Source organism: Myxocyprinus asiaticus, chromosome 1, assembly GCF_019703515.2.
Source record: "Myxocyprinus asiaticus isolate MX2 ecotype Aquarium Trade chromosome 1, UBuf_Myxa_2, whole genome shotgun sequence".
In the NCBI taxonomy this organism is placed as follows: Eukaryota; Metazoa; Chordata; class Actinopteri; order Cypriniformes; family Catostomidae; genus Myxocyprinus; species Myxocyprinus asiaticus.
In genome coordinates, this window is record NC_059344.1 from 7,899,458 (window position 1) to 7,917,076 (window position 17,619).

Below are 17,619 nucleotides of genomic sequence, written 5' to 3' on the forward strand. Positions count from 1 at the left end.
CCGACACAACAGAAAAAATAGATTTTCTATCTATTTAGGATTTATTTTTTAATGTTGTCATATCGAATGCTCAAGTTGAACATGGGATCTTTCCAGTTGCACTTGAAGGCTGCATAAATTGTACTGAACCTAAAGCTACAGATTGTCCTGTCACAAACGCCAAAGGCTGAGTCAGTGTTGCTGTGTGAGCTAGATGGGTCGCTCAAAACAAACAGATGAATATTTATCACCATCGAGACAGTGTTTACAGTTTGTGAAATTTAACCTACAAGTGGCTTACTTATTGTCTCTGCATATTAAGCTGGAATATGAGAAAGTATTTTAACACTGAAAGTTACACACTTCAGCTTTAAATTGTAATTGTGAATGTTTACTGAACTTGACTCCACAATTTAGTTTGTGTGAATTTTGTGTAAACGTTGATGAAGGATATCGACAAAGCTTGCTAGAAAATACTACTGAATTAGCAATTTTGAGGCCATTTTTTCTAGTCATATGACAATTCTAATCCTCTCTCTACTATTCATATCAATAAAAGTGGATGAAGGCCAAACAAACTGAAATATCTTAAAAAAAAAAAGAAAAAAAGAAAGACCAATTGTAAAAAAGTGACTTGATACTCATAACCTGAATTAATGAAACCTTTGATGCCATCTGGTCAGACAAACTAGGTCCACCAAAAATGGCAATGCCCCAGATTTTTTAAATGTGGGACATAAAAATGCTTTGTAGTGAAATTTCTCTTCTTTTTTTTTTTCTTTTTTGTAATTAAAATTTTTTATTGATTCAAAGATATATAACAAAGAAAAACACAACATACAGTATATACATTGAATCAACATTTATATTCCTCCCCCACCATTACCCCTCCCCAATCACCAACCCCACCCTGACCCCCAACGAACACCCCTGTGGTCACATAAGAATACAAACACAAAAAAAATTAAAATATATATATATATATATATATATATAATAATCATAGATAATTAAAACTAACCTCTCTCCACAGCCCCTCCCCTTGCCCCATTTCAAACAAATCCCAAAACCCCAGCCTTCTAACTTAACACCTCCTCGAAAGCTGCCACCCTCACCATCTCCGCACACCACTCCATCCGACTTCCATCCCCTTAAAATAACCTGCCTACCAGTCATCACACTGGTCAGAACCCAATTTTGTATGTGTTTATCCCCATTGCCCAAAATATGAAAAATTTGGCAAAATGAAATTTGAGTGCCCAAAATGTCACAAATAAAACTCTGAACCTTCAACCAAAATTCTTGGATCTTAACACACCATCAAAAAACATGGGTTGTCTCTCCAACCTCTGATTGGCATCGCCAGCAGGTGGGTGTGTCTTTAAGACCAAGCCTACACAACCTAGAGGGGGTCCAATAGAGCCTATGTAAAATCTTGAATTGCATAAGGCTCACCCTTGCATATCTAGATGTAGACTTGATGTTTTTTAGAATCCTAGCCCCACACTCCCTCCTCCAATACCAAGTTTAAATCTTTCTCCCATAATTTCTTGATAGAATTTAAAGCTCCGTCCCCCAGACTCTGAATTAGCAGGGAGTAATACACTGATGCCTCATGACCATTTCCAAAAGCAGTAATCACATCTCCCAGTGTATCTGCTGCTTTAGGGGGGTGTAAACTACTCCCAAAAACAGTACAGAGCAGGTGGCGCAGCTGTAAATACCTGAAAAATTGAGACCTGGGAATCCCAAAATGTTGAACCAAATTTTCAAAAGGATCTCAACACTCTGCTCTCATATAGGTCACAAAGTGTAGTAACCCCCCTCACAATCCAATCTGACCAGCAGAAAGGGGACTTAATATATAATTTGGGATTCAGCCATATGCTCGAAGCAACATTTAAATAAATGTCTGAATTAAACACTCTGGACACTTTTGTCCATACCAAATGCAAATGCAAGATAACGGGGTGCAACTTTTCAGATTATTTTGATAGAAAGGCTTTGCAATGGCGAAATAGGGGCAAGAACTTCCTGTTCAATACAAAACCAGGGAGGGGCTCTCTCAGGTGGAAGCGACCAATGTCTGAGACCGAATGCATAATAATATAACAAAATCTTGGGTAGGCCTAGCCCACCATTGTCAATCGTCCTATGTTACTTACTGAAACATAATCTGGGACACTTGCCATTCCAAATGAAGGACTTCACTATGCTATCAAATTGCTTGAAATAACAGAGGGGGACATCTACAGGGAGAGATTGTAGCAGGTAATTTTGGAATACAATTCATTTTAATAACATTAACCTTCCCAATCACAGATAAATTTAATGAAGCCCACCTGCCCACATCGCTCAAAAACCTTTTTATTAAGGGGTCAAAATTAACTAACTAAATCACACAAATTTGCTGGGAATAAAATGCCCAAATACTTAATGCCCTATTTGGGCCACTGGAAGGTGCCTGGCTGAAAAGCCGTTACTAGACAGTAAGCTGTCAGAGCCAAAGCTTCGGATTTAGACCAATTTACTCTGTATCCTGAGAATTTAGAAAAGGAATTAATAATTCTGTGGAGGCAAGGCATAGATCTAATGGGGTCAGAGACTAATAATAAAATATCATTAGCATAAAGCAAAAGCTTATGCGCCATACCTCCAGCCACAAGCCCTGGAAAATCCTCTTCCCTTCTTATCGCGGCTGCTAATGGTTCCAGGGCAAGACAGAACAATAATGGGGAAAGAGGGCAAGCCTGCCGGGTGCCCCTATCCAGAGTAAAATAATCTTAAATTAATCCATTTGTTTGTACCACCGCTACCGGGTGTCTATAAAGTAACTTAATCCATCCAATAAAAGTATTCCCGAACCTGTATATTTACAAAATCTTAAAAAGATAATCCCATTCTACCATATCAAACACCTTTTCGGCGTGAAGTGAGATAGCCTCGACCAGAGTCTGATCATTCGCCACTGACCACATGATATTGATGAAACACCTAATGTTATCAGAAGAGCTGCGGCCCCGAATAAACCCCACCTGATCTATATGTGTAAGAAATGTCTTTACTTAATCAGTTAGCCAGAATTTATGACAATACTTTTACGTCTAGCTGGATCAGGGAAATTGGACGGTAACTCTTGCACTCGCTTGGATCTTTGTCCTTTTTAACCGTGTGTTCAGACCAGAGGAGGCGAGAGTGTCAAAATCCGCTCTGGCTACCCTGCCAACAACGCTATCGAAGATTCGTGGATGCTCTGACGTAGTTGAAATAGGCGGCAACGTTCGTTCGGAATGCTTGGTTTTGTGAACTATATTTAAAGGGGCCGCAAAACATCCAGACCTATCGACCGGTATCTTTTTGCTGACTTATCACAAGTAGCGTATATCCTCATGAAATCTTTTAAATGTGAAAGTAAGAAATCGATCGATGGCAGAAAGTAATTAAATATAAAAAGACAAACGCTGATAGTATAAATGTGTTACCGATTGATCAGGCAGCATGGTTTTGCATGCTATGGAGCCAAAATTAGCATGCAATATATTATATATAATATTATATAAACCATAATATCCACTTCACCAACTCACCTGGCACACCAACAATTTCAGACACCTTTGTCCAAGCATCCTTTTTTTATTTATATCCCTGTAAGCAAACAGGGACAGATCGTATATTATGGGAAAACCTGCCACAGCAATAATTAGTTTCTCCTCCATTTTGTCTTCAGAACTATTGTTTGGTGGGAACCAAAGTTTACACTGTTGACTTCGCTAGAGCAGAGCACTTCTATATTACGATAGGTTGCCGCCGAACCGCATCAAAGCTCATTACCATAATGTTGCCTGCACTTGAACTTTCCTCTGATGCCCACAACGCCCAAGACGCGCCGGCCACGGACGCGCCGCTTCTCGCCGCCAAGAGACGCTGGCTGCTATAGAAACTTAATGACTTCCAGTTGATTTGATGCTCTCGATGCCTCTGGTCTGAATGCACCATAAGAATCAGACTGATCCGGGCTTGTGTCATGATTGGAGGAAGCTTTCCATTCTTTAATGATTCCATATAAACTTCTAACAAAAGTGAAGCCAGTTCTGTAGCATAAGATCTAAAAAATTCAGCGGCAAAGCTGTCTGGCCCGGAGCCTTGCCAGTAGGCAAGGCCTTAATTACCTCGCCAAGTTCCTCCAAGGTTATCTCAGAATCAAGAGAATGTTTTTGCTCATTCGTCAATTTAGGAAGTTCTAATGGTTCCACAAAGTTTCTAATGTCTTCATCAGTAGATGAAGACGTGGAACTATAGAGATCAAGATAGAATTCTTTAAAAGCTTTATTAATATCAATGGCTGAGGTATTTCACCACCAGCAGATTTCACTGAGGGAATGGTAGAAAAAGACTCTCTCTGCTTTATATATCTAGCCAAAATCTTCCCTGCTTTGTCCCCCGTCTTGCCCTGAATAGCCTAAACTCCACCTTCCACGACAAAACAGTATTATATCTGTCAGGACATCAGACGACATTCGGTGCTTCAGCTCTGCCTCAGCACTTTTAATATTCCCTTCCAACTCCACAAGTTCTCGTGCTTTGGATTTTTTGATGAATGAGGCATACTGTATGATCAGACCCCTAAGAACCACCTTAAGAGCCTCCCAAGCCACGCCCACAGAGGATACTGAGGACCAGCTGGTCCCCATATAGACATTCATTTCAGCCTATATCATTTGTTGGAATTCAGGATTTTGCAAAAGGGATACATTAAACTGCCAACTATATGATTTGTTTTCTCCGTATGTGGCAACACCTCTAAACTCACCAGGGCGTGATACGAGACTAAAATGTTTCCAATTGAACAAATCAACAACCGATGAAATAAGGGACTTAGATATATATATAAATATATTTAAAAAAATATATAATCTATTCTAGAATAAATCTTATGGACTGATGAAAAAAAAATTATGGTCCCTACAAGTTGGGTTCAAAAGTCTCCAAATATCTGTAAGACCAAGATTTTTACACATCCTGTGAAGCATCACTGTTGCTCTAGGGGGCTTACACACTTTTGCTTCACTCAAGGACTGAGTCCATCAAAAGATTAAAGTCTCCTCCCAATATTATATCATGAGGGGTGCCAGCGGCTTGCAACATCCCTTCAAGATCTATAAAAAAGCCCTGATCAACATTTGCCACTGAAATTCTGCTAAAACAATAATGACTCTTCCTCATTTATCTTTAATCTGTTTGAGACATTTGAATTGTAAATGCTTGCTTATCAGTGTAATGGCTCCCCTGTTCTTACTTGAGCCAGCACTAAAGAAAACATGTCCACCCCATATCTTCCCAAATTTTTCAGTTTCCTGCAGGGAAAGATGCGCTTCTTGAAGAAACACTATATCATATTTTTTACTTTTAAGAAAAGAAATAACCTTCCTTCTTTTTATGGGGTGCCCCAACCCATTCACTTTCCACGTGGAGAGAGCCAATCCGCTCATATTAACATTTGACATTTTGACAAATTAGAAAAAATAGATTGTGTGTCAAAAATGAAATTATAATGACCACATTCCAACATTAGTGCAACAATCAAACCCTGAACCTCCCCCCGAACCAAACAAACAGAAAAAAGAAAAATGTGTGCATTAACCCCACGCACGACAGCGCCAACTGGCGTCCATCCCTACGAGAGCCCCCGCGACAACTTTGCCATCAGATTGCTCAAGTCCGGAATTTTGTGAGACAGAACATCAGAAAATAATTTATAAAACGATCTCCAGCCAATAGGAGGCATAAGCACAAAGAGCGTGTAGATTCATCCACTTAACTGTCCCAAAGGTGTGTTATTCCACAAAACAAACTCCAGCCGCTAGGTGGAACAACATGAGAACCACAAATAACTTACTCAGTCAATGACTTTATGAAGGACATTGCTTGCTGTGGGCATGAAAATATTTTGCAGCCATCCTTAGTATCTATTCCCAATTTGGCCGGGAATATCAGTGCAAAAGCAACCTTCCATTGATGTGAGAGTTTCTTGCATTCCTTGAATTGATCACATTTCTCTCATTGAATTCGCAAAGACTGGGAACAAGAAAATGCTGTGGTTCTTCCAAGATAGCCTTCCTTTACTCCTCGCCTCACGTAACACGAGACCTTTATTGGATGATCACAGAAATTTGGCCAGAATTGATTGTGGCCTGCCTCTCTCCATGGATCTCCGAGCCGGAACTCTGTGAGCTCTCTCAATTTCCAGCTTATGGCCTGTTATGTCGAGCAGACTCAGGAAGAGCCCATCTAGGAATTTCACCATATATTGGCCTTCTTTGTCATCAGGAATTCCAACAATTCGGATGTTGTTTCGCCGGTTACGATTCTCCAAGTCTTCCAACTTTTCCCAGACGCACTCCAAGTCAGCCTTGGTCGCTAACGGGTTAGCAGCTAATTCCCTCTCCGATGACTCCAGATAATTGATCCGTTTCTCAACATCCACCACTCTTGTAACCAACTCAGTGAATTTCATCTCAATGGCAGTGATCGATCGACGTATCACAGCAAGATCCACCAAGTCAGCAACGACCTTCGTCAGCATTGCCGACACTTTCATCAACTGACGCCGAATCTTTCACTTCACCATCCAGATTGACTCCCAGGCTTGCGGCCTGCTGCTCAGGGGCTTCAGCTTGAGCATGAAAGTGTCTTTTAATATCTCCAGAGCCCGAGGATTTTGAATTCTTTGACATATTGTCTTCCTAGAACAGATAAGAATCAGGGGGTATCGAATCTACAAATACAAAATACAAAAAGTATTAAAGCTAGCAAAGTGCGCAGAGCTCGCCGTTCACACATCCAAACCATTGTCTCTCTCCACGTGGAATGTGAATGGGTTGGGGCACCCCATAAAAAGACCACATTAGAGCACATTGGGCATTCCAAATTGAGAAAAAAAATAAATAATAATCAGGGGCAAAGTCTTATTTTGGCTAATATTTATGCACCTAATGTTGATAATCAGGGCTTTTTTTATAGATCTTGAAGGGAAGTTGCAAGCTGCTGGCACCCCTCATGATATAATATTGGGAGGAGACTTTAATCTTTTGATGGACTCAGTCCTTGATCATAGTGAAGCAAAAGTGTGCAGGCCCCTTAGAGCAACACTGACGCTTAACAGGATGTGTAAAAACCTTTGTCTTACAGATATTTGGAGACATTTGAACCCATCTGGGAGGGACTATACATTTTTTTTCATCAGTCCATAAGATTTACTCTAGAATAGATTTTTTTTTTTTTTTTTTTTTTTTATATATCTATGTCCCTCATTTCATCTGTTGCTGACTGCTCAATTGGAAACATTTTAGTCTCAGATCACACCCTGGTGTGTTTCGAGGTGTTGCCACATATGGAGAAAAGGTCATATAGAAATCATATAGTCGGCGCTTTAATGTATCCCTTTTGCAAAATCCTGAATCACAACAAATGTTAAAGACTGAAATCAATGTCTATGTGGAGACCAACTGGTCCGCAGTATCCTCTGTGGGCGTGGCTTGGGAGGCACTTAAGGTGGTTCTTAGGGGCCAGTTCATACAGTATGTCTCATTCACCAAAAAATTCAAAATGCAAGAACTAGTGGAATTGGAAAGGAATATAAAAAATGCAGAGGCAGAGCTGAAGTGCCAAATGTTGTCTAATGGCCTCAGAGAATTGACCCGATTGAAATATAGATATAATACTATTTTGTTGTGGAATGTGGCGTTTTGGCTATTCAGGGCAAGACAGTCATACTTTGGGAAACTTCTGGCTAGATATATAAAACAGAGAGAATCTTTTTCTACCATTCCTTCAGTGAAATCTGCTGGGTGATATATTTACCTTGGCCATTGATATTAATAATGCTTTTACAGAATTCTATCTTGATCTTTATAGTTCCACATCTTTGTCTACTGATAAGGATATTAGAAACATTGTGGAACCATTAGAACTTCCTAAACTGACGACTGAGCAAAAAAAAACTCTCTTGATTCTGAGATAACCTTGGAGGAGCTTGGTGAGGTAATTAAGGCCTTGCCTACAGTCAAGGCTCCGGGGCCAGATGGCTTTACAGCTGATTTTTTTAGATCATATGCTACAGAACTTGCTCCACTTTTGCTAGAAGTTTATACGGAATCATTAAAGAATGGGAAACTTCCGCCAACAATGATGCAAGCCCGGATCAGTCTGATTCTTAAAAAGGACAAAGATCCAAGCAAGTGTAAGAGTTACCATCCAGTTTCCCTGATCCAGCTAGACGTTAAAATATTGTCAAAAATTTTGGCTAACTTATTAAATTATGACATCTCTCAAGCATATAGATCAGGTGGGGTTTATTCAGGGCCACAGCTCTTCTGATGACATCAGGCATTTCATTAATGTCATGTGGGCAGTGGCGAACAATCAGACTCCAGGCGCTGCCATCTCACTTGACGCCAAAAAGGCATTTGATATGGTAGAATGGGATTATCTTTTTAACATTGGAAATGTACGGGTTTGGGAATACTTTTATTGTGTGGATTATGTTACTTTAGACACCTGGAAGTGGCAGTTTAAATGAATGGATTCATTTCCGATTATTTTACTCTGGGTAGGGGCACCCTGCAGGGTTGCCCTCTTTCCCCATTATTGTTCTGTCTTGCCCTGGAACCATTAGCAGCCACGATAAGAAAGGAGGAGGATTTTTCAGGGGTGGTGGCGGGAGGTGTGGCGAATAAGGTCATGAAGCTTCAGTGTATTATTCCTTATTGATCCAGAGTCTTGGGGATGGGGCATTAAAATCTCTTAAGAGGTTATGGGAAAAAGATTTACATTTGATATTGGAAGATGGGGTGTGGGGAAGGATTTTGAAAAATGTTAAGATCATGTCCAGAGATGCAAGGGTTCACCTTATGCAATTTAAGATATTACACCATTTCTACTGGACTCCCTCCAGATTATTTAGGCTTGGTCTAAAGATACACCCACCTGCTGGCGATGCCAGTTGGAGGATGGGGGTATAACCCATGCTTTCTGGTCTTGTCTTAGGATTCAGCAGTTTTGGATGAGAGTCCAGAATTTTGTTTGCGAGTTCCTGGGCACTCAAATTCTGTTCTGTCCCGGACTTTGTGTGTTGGGTGATGGGGCGGTTATTGATATAACCGATAAATATGTACAAAGGTGGGTCCTCACCAGCATGATAATTCTGAGGGGATGGAAATCAGTGGGCGCTCCCTCTTTTTATGAATGGTGCACCGAATTGGGAAAGGTAGCTTCATTTGAAGGGATGTCGTATAGACGGCTTGGCAGTTCGGATGCATATGACAAGATATGTGGCAGGTATTTTGCCTTTTTAGAGTGTGCTCAGTGACGGGCAGTGCAGAGAGACATTTTGTTTGGGTATATATTTGTTGAATTATATATATATATATATATACACACTGTATATAGGGGATGTTCAAGGGGGAGGGACATCATTTTATATAATTTTATTCTGTGTGTGTATGTTCTGTTTTTGAATCAATAAAATGTTATTTATATATATATATATATATATATATATATATACGTATATAAGAAGATAGCAGAGAAAGTTTTTTTTTTTTTTTATGTTATGAAATCACAAAGGAGGGGAACCAGGGCAACTTCTATATTTTAATATAATACAGCTTGATATAATGCAATGTTTACTTTCACACACAGCCCTCAAACAAGATTGATTTTTGGCTCTTTGTCAGAAAAAGTTTGGGCACCTCTGATATAAATGTTGTTTAATGTGTAGCTAATATGAAGTGGTTTTTCTATTTCAAAAAAAGAAAAAAAGCTCTGAACAAATATTGAATTTCAGTAAATTGAAATAAGTATTCAACATAAATTAAAGGGATAGTTCACCCAAAAATGAAAATTCTATTGTAATTTACTCACCCTCATGCCATCCCAGATGTTTATGACTTTCTTTCTTCTGCAGAACACAAACGAAGATTTTTAGAAGAATATCTCAGCTCTGTTGGTCCTCACAATGCAAGTGAATAGTGACCAGAACTTAGAAGGTCCAAAAATGACAAAGGCACCATAAAAGTAATCCATATGACTCCAGTGGTAATCCATATCTTCTGAAGCAATATAATAGATGTGGGTGAGAAACAGATACATTTTTAAGTCCTTTTTTTAACTATCAGTCTCCACTTTCAACAACATTAGGTGACTGAATGTGAAAGTCACTTCAACACCAGCATGTGGAAGGGAAAGTGTGGATTTACAGTTAAAAAGGACTTAAATATTGATCTGTTTCTCACCCACAACTATCATATCACTTCAGAAGATCTGGATTTAACCCCTTGATTCTTATGGATTATATTACTGCCTTTTGGGCCTTCAAAGTTCTGGTCACCATTCACTTGCATTGTGAGGTTCAACAAAGCTGAAATATTCATTTAAAAATCTTTGTTTGTGTTCTGCAGAAGAAAGAAAGTCATAAACATCTAGGATGGCATGAGAGTGAGTACATGATGAGAAAATTTTCATTTTTGGGTGAACTATCCCTTTAACTACTACTTACTGTATTACAATTGGCTTTAAAATAATAGAAAAATACTAAGGAAAATCAATTCCGGTGGGAAATATTGCCCCTTTATACATTTCTGACACTGACAAAAGCTAAACTGAATGGAGCAAAACGTGGCTGGTGGGACGTCTTACCAAGCACCTGTCCAACGATCATTCTCCCATCCTCTCCCGCAACCGCTGCTCTGGCGTTCCTCTCGATAGCATACTGGACAAAAGCGAAGCCCTTGTGCACGGAGCAGCCCACTATCTTGCCGTACTTACTGAAGATGGCCTCCACATCTGCCTTAGTCACAAGCATGGTGTTGAGGTTTCCGATGAAGACCCTGGAGTTCAGGGAACGGGGATCTGTCTTGTTGGTCACGTTGCTGGCCATCAGGCTGCTGGTGGTGGGGGAATGACTGGGCGACAAGTGGAAAAGAAAGAGAGATTGAAAGAAAAAGAGTGAGAAATCAGAGATTAGTATGTAGATAACATGACCAATGTCAAAGAGATTGATTTAAAATTTAAACCAAAGAACAGATGTCCAAAAGGGAGAATTCTGCTTTGGAAATATGGTGTTACTGTACAAAGAAATCAGCTCATCTGAACACTGGTTCTAATTATCACAGATAATAATCTCAGGAATATGACATATGCCAGACAAAAATATTTTAAATAGAAGATTTGCTTTTGGATATTAACCCAGTATTGTGAACACTACCACAGAAAAGGATATTTGTAGGGAAAGGAACACTGAGTTTGAGAATACAAGGTTTGTAACAACTATATTTAGCATCAAGATAATAAAATTAGCATAATAATTTACAGCAATTTCCTAATACAGGAATCCAAGAAAAACAAAGTCATATTAGGTGCTTTCCTCTGATTATAAAGTGCTTGGCTAGCTTTCAGAATCTTGGCTATACCTTTCAGAGGGTATTAACTAGAAAGGCGTGTGTTGTGGTTTATGTAGCTTGTCTATCATATATGGAATAGGGGCTGGAGCTTAAATCTGTGTACTAGAGCTTGGTGGGTGACTGGGTGTTGAGCATAAGGAGATATATAACTACACATGCAAAGTGAAAAAGCACAAAAGTGAAACCTATGGTCCGCTGCATTTTGGTGAAAAAAAAAAGAGGACCGGAGTGTCTTTTGTATGTGCATGGTTTTGACTTAAATAAAATATAATATTGAAAATATACATTTCTATTCTACTGAAAGGAAAAATGTACTAGTTGCACTCAACAGTGATATTAAAGAGGAAAACATACTATATGTAAATTGATATGTATCTGCTTTTACAAAGAATTAAAGGTACTTTGTGCTTGCAAAACTTGGTGGGCCTGAATTTTTGTGGGGGTGAAAGCTAAGTGTTAGGCATCACGTGTTTAAGCTTGACTGGGCAGTGTTTTAACAATGTGCTACAACACTGCTTTTCTCTTACAATTACATGGGACATGTGGCAACATGACTGGATGTAATGTGTACATTGAGAGTTTAGTATGCTGAGGGGGATGTTGGGAGTGGGGTATTGTCAGAACTCACTCCATTTTGTCTGTAACTCAGGCTGAGTCGTCTGTCTGCCTGATTCTGTTGGAGAGAAGAGGGTTGTTATTGGACACTGTTGAGATGTTGCTCAGCAGTGCATTGTGGGTGAAGGTTGTCCTGCGTGGGTGGATGATGTAACCCACCACATTTTCAAGGACATCACAACAAACTTATCACTTCCCCAAGGTCAAACAAGTGGCCTAGTGTTCAGATTTGTCCCAACGCTGCCACCCAGTGGTAAGTATACAAAACTTTGTGTTTGTTGAAAGCAAAAATGTATGATGTCCCAATGTTTATCACTCAAGTGAGCTCATATATCACTTTTGAGGATTACTGAAGACTGGAAACATATAAATGCCCCCCCCCCCAATCTACACCCTTGTATTTATTTTATTTTTTATTTTTTTCATAATCATATTTAATGACTGAAACAGAACAGACAAAATAGATGAATAGATGCCAGATTTAATGTAAACTAAAAATTTTATTGCATTTTTATTGTTTGCTCAGTTGAATTGTTGACACTATGGTATAGAACAGTATGACAAATTGCCTAGACTGTGCACTTCTATCCTGGTGCATCTCAATAAAACTCACATTTCAGGGCCAAATTTCCCCCCAAAGTGGTAATTCAACAATTATATTTAGCATAAAACTATTGTTTGTATGACTTTTAATATCATTTCCCAAACATTTTCCCCTAAAACAAAATAAATAAGTCTAAATTTCACAAACTTGTGTACAAGCAATCGACAAATCAAGTTCTCATCTGGTCTTTTGGTCCACACAATTGTAAGGAGAAATTATGTGCAACAAGCAAAGGCAAACTTGAATTTGCCCTCTATAGAACAACAAATAGAAGCAGACATAAGACTCTGCAAAAAACAAAACAAAAGTACTGTTTTGGAACATTATCTAGTTTGATTGCCTCCGTATCCATGCAGGGAGTATATTGTTCTTTTGACCTATTTAATGTAGGGTTAGGCTGATTTAGATCAAGTACAAGCTAGGGTGCAGATTGCACAGAAAAAAAAAAAAAAAAAAAAAAAAAAGCCTATAGGCTGAGTAAGGTATCTGTTACACTAATGCAGTTTTAAAGTCTACAAACAGCAGAAGGTAGTCTATTCTGCATGAAACTTTTTGGAAAATTGGTGCAGAAATGGAGAATAAAATAAAAAAAACTTCCAGATTGATGTGGGTCTAAATAGCTACCTTAAAAACTACAGGAAAAAAAATCAGAAATTAACATCTAAGGTGTGTTTGTTTCGGTTAACAAAACAGGGATGAAAATGGTTTTACAGCCTATTTGGTGCACTGGCCTCAAGTCTACATGATCACGATGAAGACAACTGATCTGGTGTGAAATGTAGACCTGATACAGGGGTGACTAATTAAAAGGCTAACTCTAAATGTGTGGTATTAAAAATCAAAGGTATTATGATTAGTCTCTGGTGTTTAGACCTTTTTCTGTCTAAAAAAAGGGACAAACTGATTTTAGATGGTGTTTGTTGTTGATATGCAAGTAGTTGGCAATTTCACATGTATACACATTCATTGCAAAGTTTTTAGAACTGATCAGGTCATGTTATTGGGTGGATCCTTCACACCTATGTAATAAAAATAAAATAAACATGTTACAGCACCATATGATTCTGCAGAAAGAGCCTTTAGGTCTCAAAACATCAAGATCAAATTAAACCATTTAACTTTGTAAACATGCTACTTTCCAACTTGAATTCACATTAAAATGTTTTGTTGAAATCTGGTGAACTTGTTTGTGCATGCAGGAAACAGACCAAATTTATATTATCAAGACCCTGTTTGAGACAACTATTGTGGCTGACAGAGCTTCTTCAGGGGCTGAACTCTTGGAACAGAAACAGATATGATGTAATGTTGCAAAGAAACAGCATGAGGCAGGAGATCACGTAAACAAAGTGAGATGCTGTCTTTGCCCAATCGGACTTATTTAAAACATTTATTAAGTATTAATGCAACCCGCTCAATTCAACATTCTTGATGTACTTTTTCATGTAAAGTTTGACCGTTTACATGATTTAGCATAGATGTTGGATGCAAATATATAAAGCCATTTCAACTGATCCATACATTATTATGAATTATTTCACCAGTCCATTAAGTGCCCACATTCAATTCAAACCCTGCAAAAACATAGCCTGAAAATTCAAACGTTGACACAATTCCCATTGGTATGGTTCAGAACTCAACGACCCTCAAAAATATGCGCAAAAATAACGCATTAGAAGTAATTTCATAAAAAAAAAATTATAATAATAATAAATAAATTTAAAAAAAAGCTCAGACCAAATGTCTACAGCTGAGAGTGAAAAATTGTCTACTAGTCTTCAGAAAAATATGGCATTTTCAAAATTGATTTAAACCATCAGGTTTATTCTAATCCTTGACATAAAAACGATCCCATCTTGAGAACACAACAACCGGTCAATTTGAGACATTTTCTCCACATTTACTTCAAAAACCAAACAAACCAGCTGCTCTAGCGGTAGTCTTGCAAAAATGGGGGTGGGAAAAAAACAAAACTCCTGCTTTGAAAAATAAAACAAAAATCGTGCCGTCCTCTTAAAGCATGTTTTTTTTTTTTTTTTTTTTCACTTCTCTACACGGCATCACAAAATGTACGCCACCAAAGCCAAGCAGAAAATGACTAGAAAAAATGCATTTAAAAAATGGCTCCAAAGATCAAAGTCAGTATAAAAAATAAAAAGTGACAAAAAATCTCTCGAATCAAAATACTCACCGGGAGTTTAAGACTAAAAATGATTAAAATTCGGTGCTGTACTGATATTGTGGATACAATCCGTACCAGCTCATGCAGCAGACACCGCGAAACGAGTGCATGAAATGGCGTCGCGAAAACGCGGACAGAAAGTAGGCACCGCCCCGTTCAACATATCATTTAATCTCATTGGATACATACCAACGCGTTGGAGCATTCTCTGTCGTTGATTGGTGGATGTATATGTCATTTTCTTGACGAGTTTCCTTTTAAAGATGGAGTGACTAAAGCCCTTCTGATTTCAAGACTACAAGGTTAGCATAGATTAGTGTAACGCGGCCGTTCCGTATGGCGAGGAGACAAGAGGTCTTGAATGGATGTCTACGCTGAATAAACCGCTTTTGTGATGAAACAGCTCATCATTTAATGATCAGCCTATCCGCTGATCTTTAACATGTTTTACACTAAACAGTCCTATTGGAGTGAACAATGTGTGGAGTTTACTATGATAAAACCGTTGAGAAGTCACAGACGATTTTACTACCGTGAGGTATCAGTTTACGGCTCTCTCCATTCATTTGTATAGCATCCGCAAACATTCGTAAAATGCTAGTTGACCGTTACAGCTGTGATAGAACCGCGAAGGTTGCTGGCTACATACTATAAGATCTCTGGTCATGTCTAGAAGGGATCTCTCCCACTTCAATCTCGCAGGATTGAGAATTTGAAGTCGCACAGCAACGAGGTCGAGGAGCGCTCGTAAAATATTAGTTTAAATAGCCTGTTTTAATGAATAGTCATTCTTGATGACCAATTTAAGCTCTAAAAATAAATATTTAATAAATGCCCCTTTTCCACGCTACGTTCTTCCGAATTTTGTCATCTAACTTCCTGTTTGTATTGAAGCTACTGAGAAGAGTCGATCAAAATGGATTAGGTGTGGGAGCACAGAAAGTATTTTTCCCCAAGAGTTGATGGTGTGAGTCTACAGCACTCCTATGGCATCATTTTTATATTACCAGAACTTGAATTTGAAAAAGCCTCCGAATTCATGATCGTCAAAAAAGACTGGGTGTAATTTGATGTTATCGAACATTTTTGCTGTTAATTTTAAATATTTGAAAATATTTTTTGTGAATTCACCTAAAAAAAAAATCAGGTCGTGAAATTCAGGTCTCAATATTCAGGTTGTTGAATACAGGTTGAGGAAATTCAGGTGGCAAAATTAGAGGATGACATCCGGGAATGCAAGGAAGAGCAAACGAACATTGATATAATCCATCTCTCTCTTGGACAATCGCAAAGCGATGGAAACAGCTCAAAAATGTCATTTTAAACAACTGTGACAACAACACTGTGAAAGCACACAAAAAAAGAAGGTATACTTTAGGGATACTTATTATAGTGTTTCATTAATGTGTTTTGAAGAAAAAATCAACTTAATCAGTAAACTGGATCCTTCACCTAGCAAGTTTAATCGAAAACCTTATTTCATAATGATATGGGCAAATTACATTTACCAGTGGAAATTAATAATCAAACTACCTCTTTTTAACTGCAAGTCTGCAAAAATAATAATAATAATAATAATAATAATAATAATAATAATAATAAAATAATAATAATAAATTTGTAGTCGAGAAGTAATAAATCTAAAAATAAAAAGATATATTTCTATAAATCTGTTAAATGGTTGTGAGATCAAAAATGGTTAAACATTTAAATAACTAATATAAATATATATATATATATATATATATATATATATATATATATATATATATATATATAATTTTTTCTTATTAATTTCTCTGCAGAGAACAACAGCGTGTGTTTAATAATTACATCCAAGGTAATATGAATCAGGTAGCTACCTCTTGTTGTTACTGTAAATAAGTGAAAAAATACAGACCTATGGCTGACTGAAACAACAGCTGCCTCTACCTGTTTTGTAAGTGTGTGTTGCATGTCTTTGCTATTTGATAATATTTATTATAATTATATTTCACTTTCTCTTGCACATTTGTACTAGTGCTGAATGAAAATATAGTGAACTTAGAATGTACAACACACATTCTGTTTCTAATTGTTTACATTACCAGTCTGGATTGCTTGAGGTAGCATGCCATCTCGCTTTTTTAAATTTTTATAAAAAATTCTGGATAGTCTAACCTCATATGTATCACATATGTAGACTACTGATGATTTGTCAGTGTCTTATATATAATGTTTATTTTCAGGCAGACCACGTATCTTCATGATAATACAAATCTGGGATCCATCAATATATTTAGAAAAGTGTTCTATAATATGTGCATCCTTACTAAAATTAGACAGCAGTATTCCATTATAGTTTCTTTTGTTTTGCATGTAATGCATACGTGAAAGATCAAAAGTGATCATTACACCAGTCATTTGACCTTAAATGTCAGTCTTTTTCTTCCTCACATTTTCTTTTAAGTATTAACAATCACACACACACACAAAAACATAATAATAATAATAAAGAGGCCTATTAAGTATTCTTTGTCATTTCCTGTAGCTATTATTAATCAGGTAGTATTATATTAATTTCCTATACACTCAATTCATGCGTATACCAAAAAAAATAATAATAATAATTCACGGTAATGCATGAGCATATTGACATGTTACATGTGACATCACTGTATGATCATGCTGCCTTTGTGACCAAACTTCCATTTACTTTCAGACAGTGTGCTGCGTTGTGAGATGCGACAAAAGCCTGCACATTTTTTGTTTCTATTTATAAATCTTGAAAGTGTTACTGC

The 17,619-nt window shown here is 37.7% G+C and overlaps 1 protein-coding gene across 3 annotated transcripts in view; it reads right to left on the minus strand.

The window, feature by feature from the left end:
* Window positions 1-14,968, minus strand: part of LOC127449048 (heterogeneous nuclear ribonucleoprotein C-like) — a 102,636-nt gene extending 87,668 nt beyond the window's left edge. For all 3 annotated transcript variants that reach the window (XM_051712148.1, XM_051712156.1, XM_051712166.1), the window contains exons 1-3: window positions 14,849-14,968; window positions 12,067-12,111; window positions 10,675-10,940 (exon numbers count right to left, since the gene is read on the minus strand). In XM_051712148.1, coding sequence (XP_051568108.1) covers window positions 10,675-10,940; window positions 12,067-12,071 — 271 coding nt within the window. In that variant the 5' untranslated portion in view covers window positions 12,072-12,111; window positions 14,849-14,968. The remainder of the gene's footprint in view (window positions 1-10,674; window positions 10,941-12,066; window positions 12,112-14,848) is intronic.
* Window positions 14,969-17,619: the final 2,651 nt, after the last annotated feature.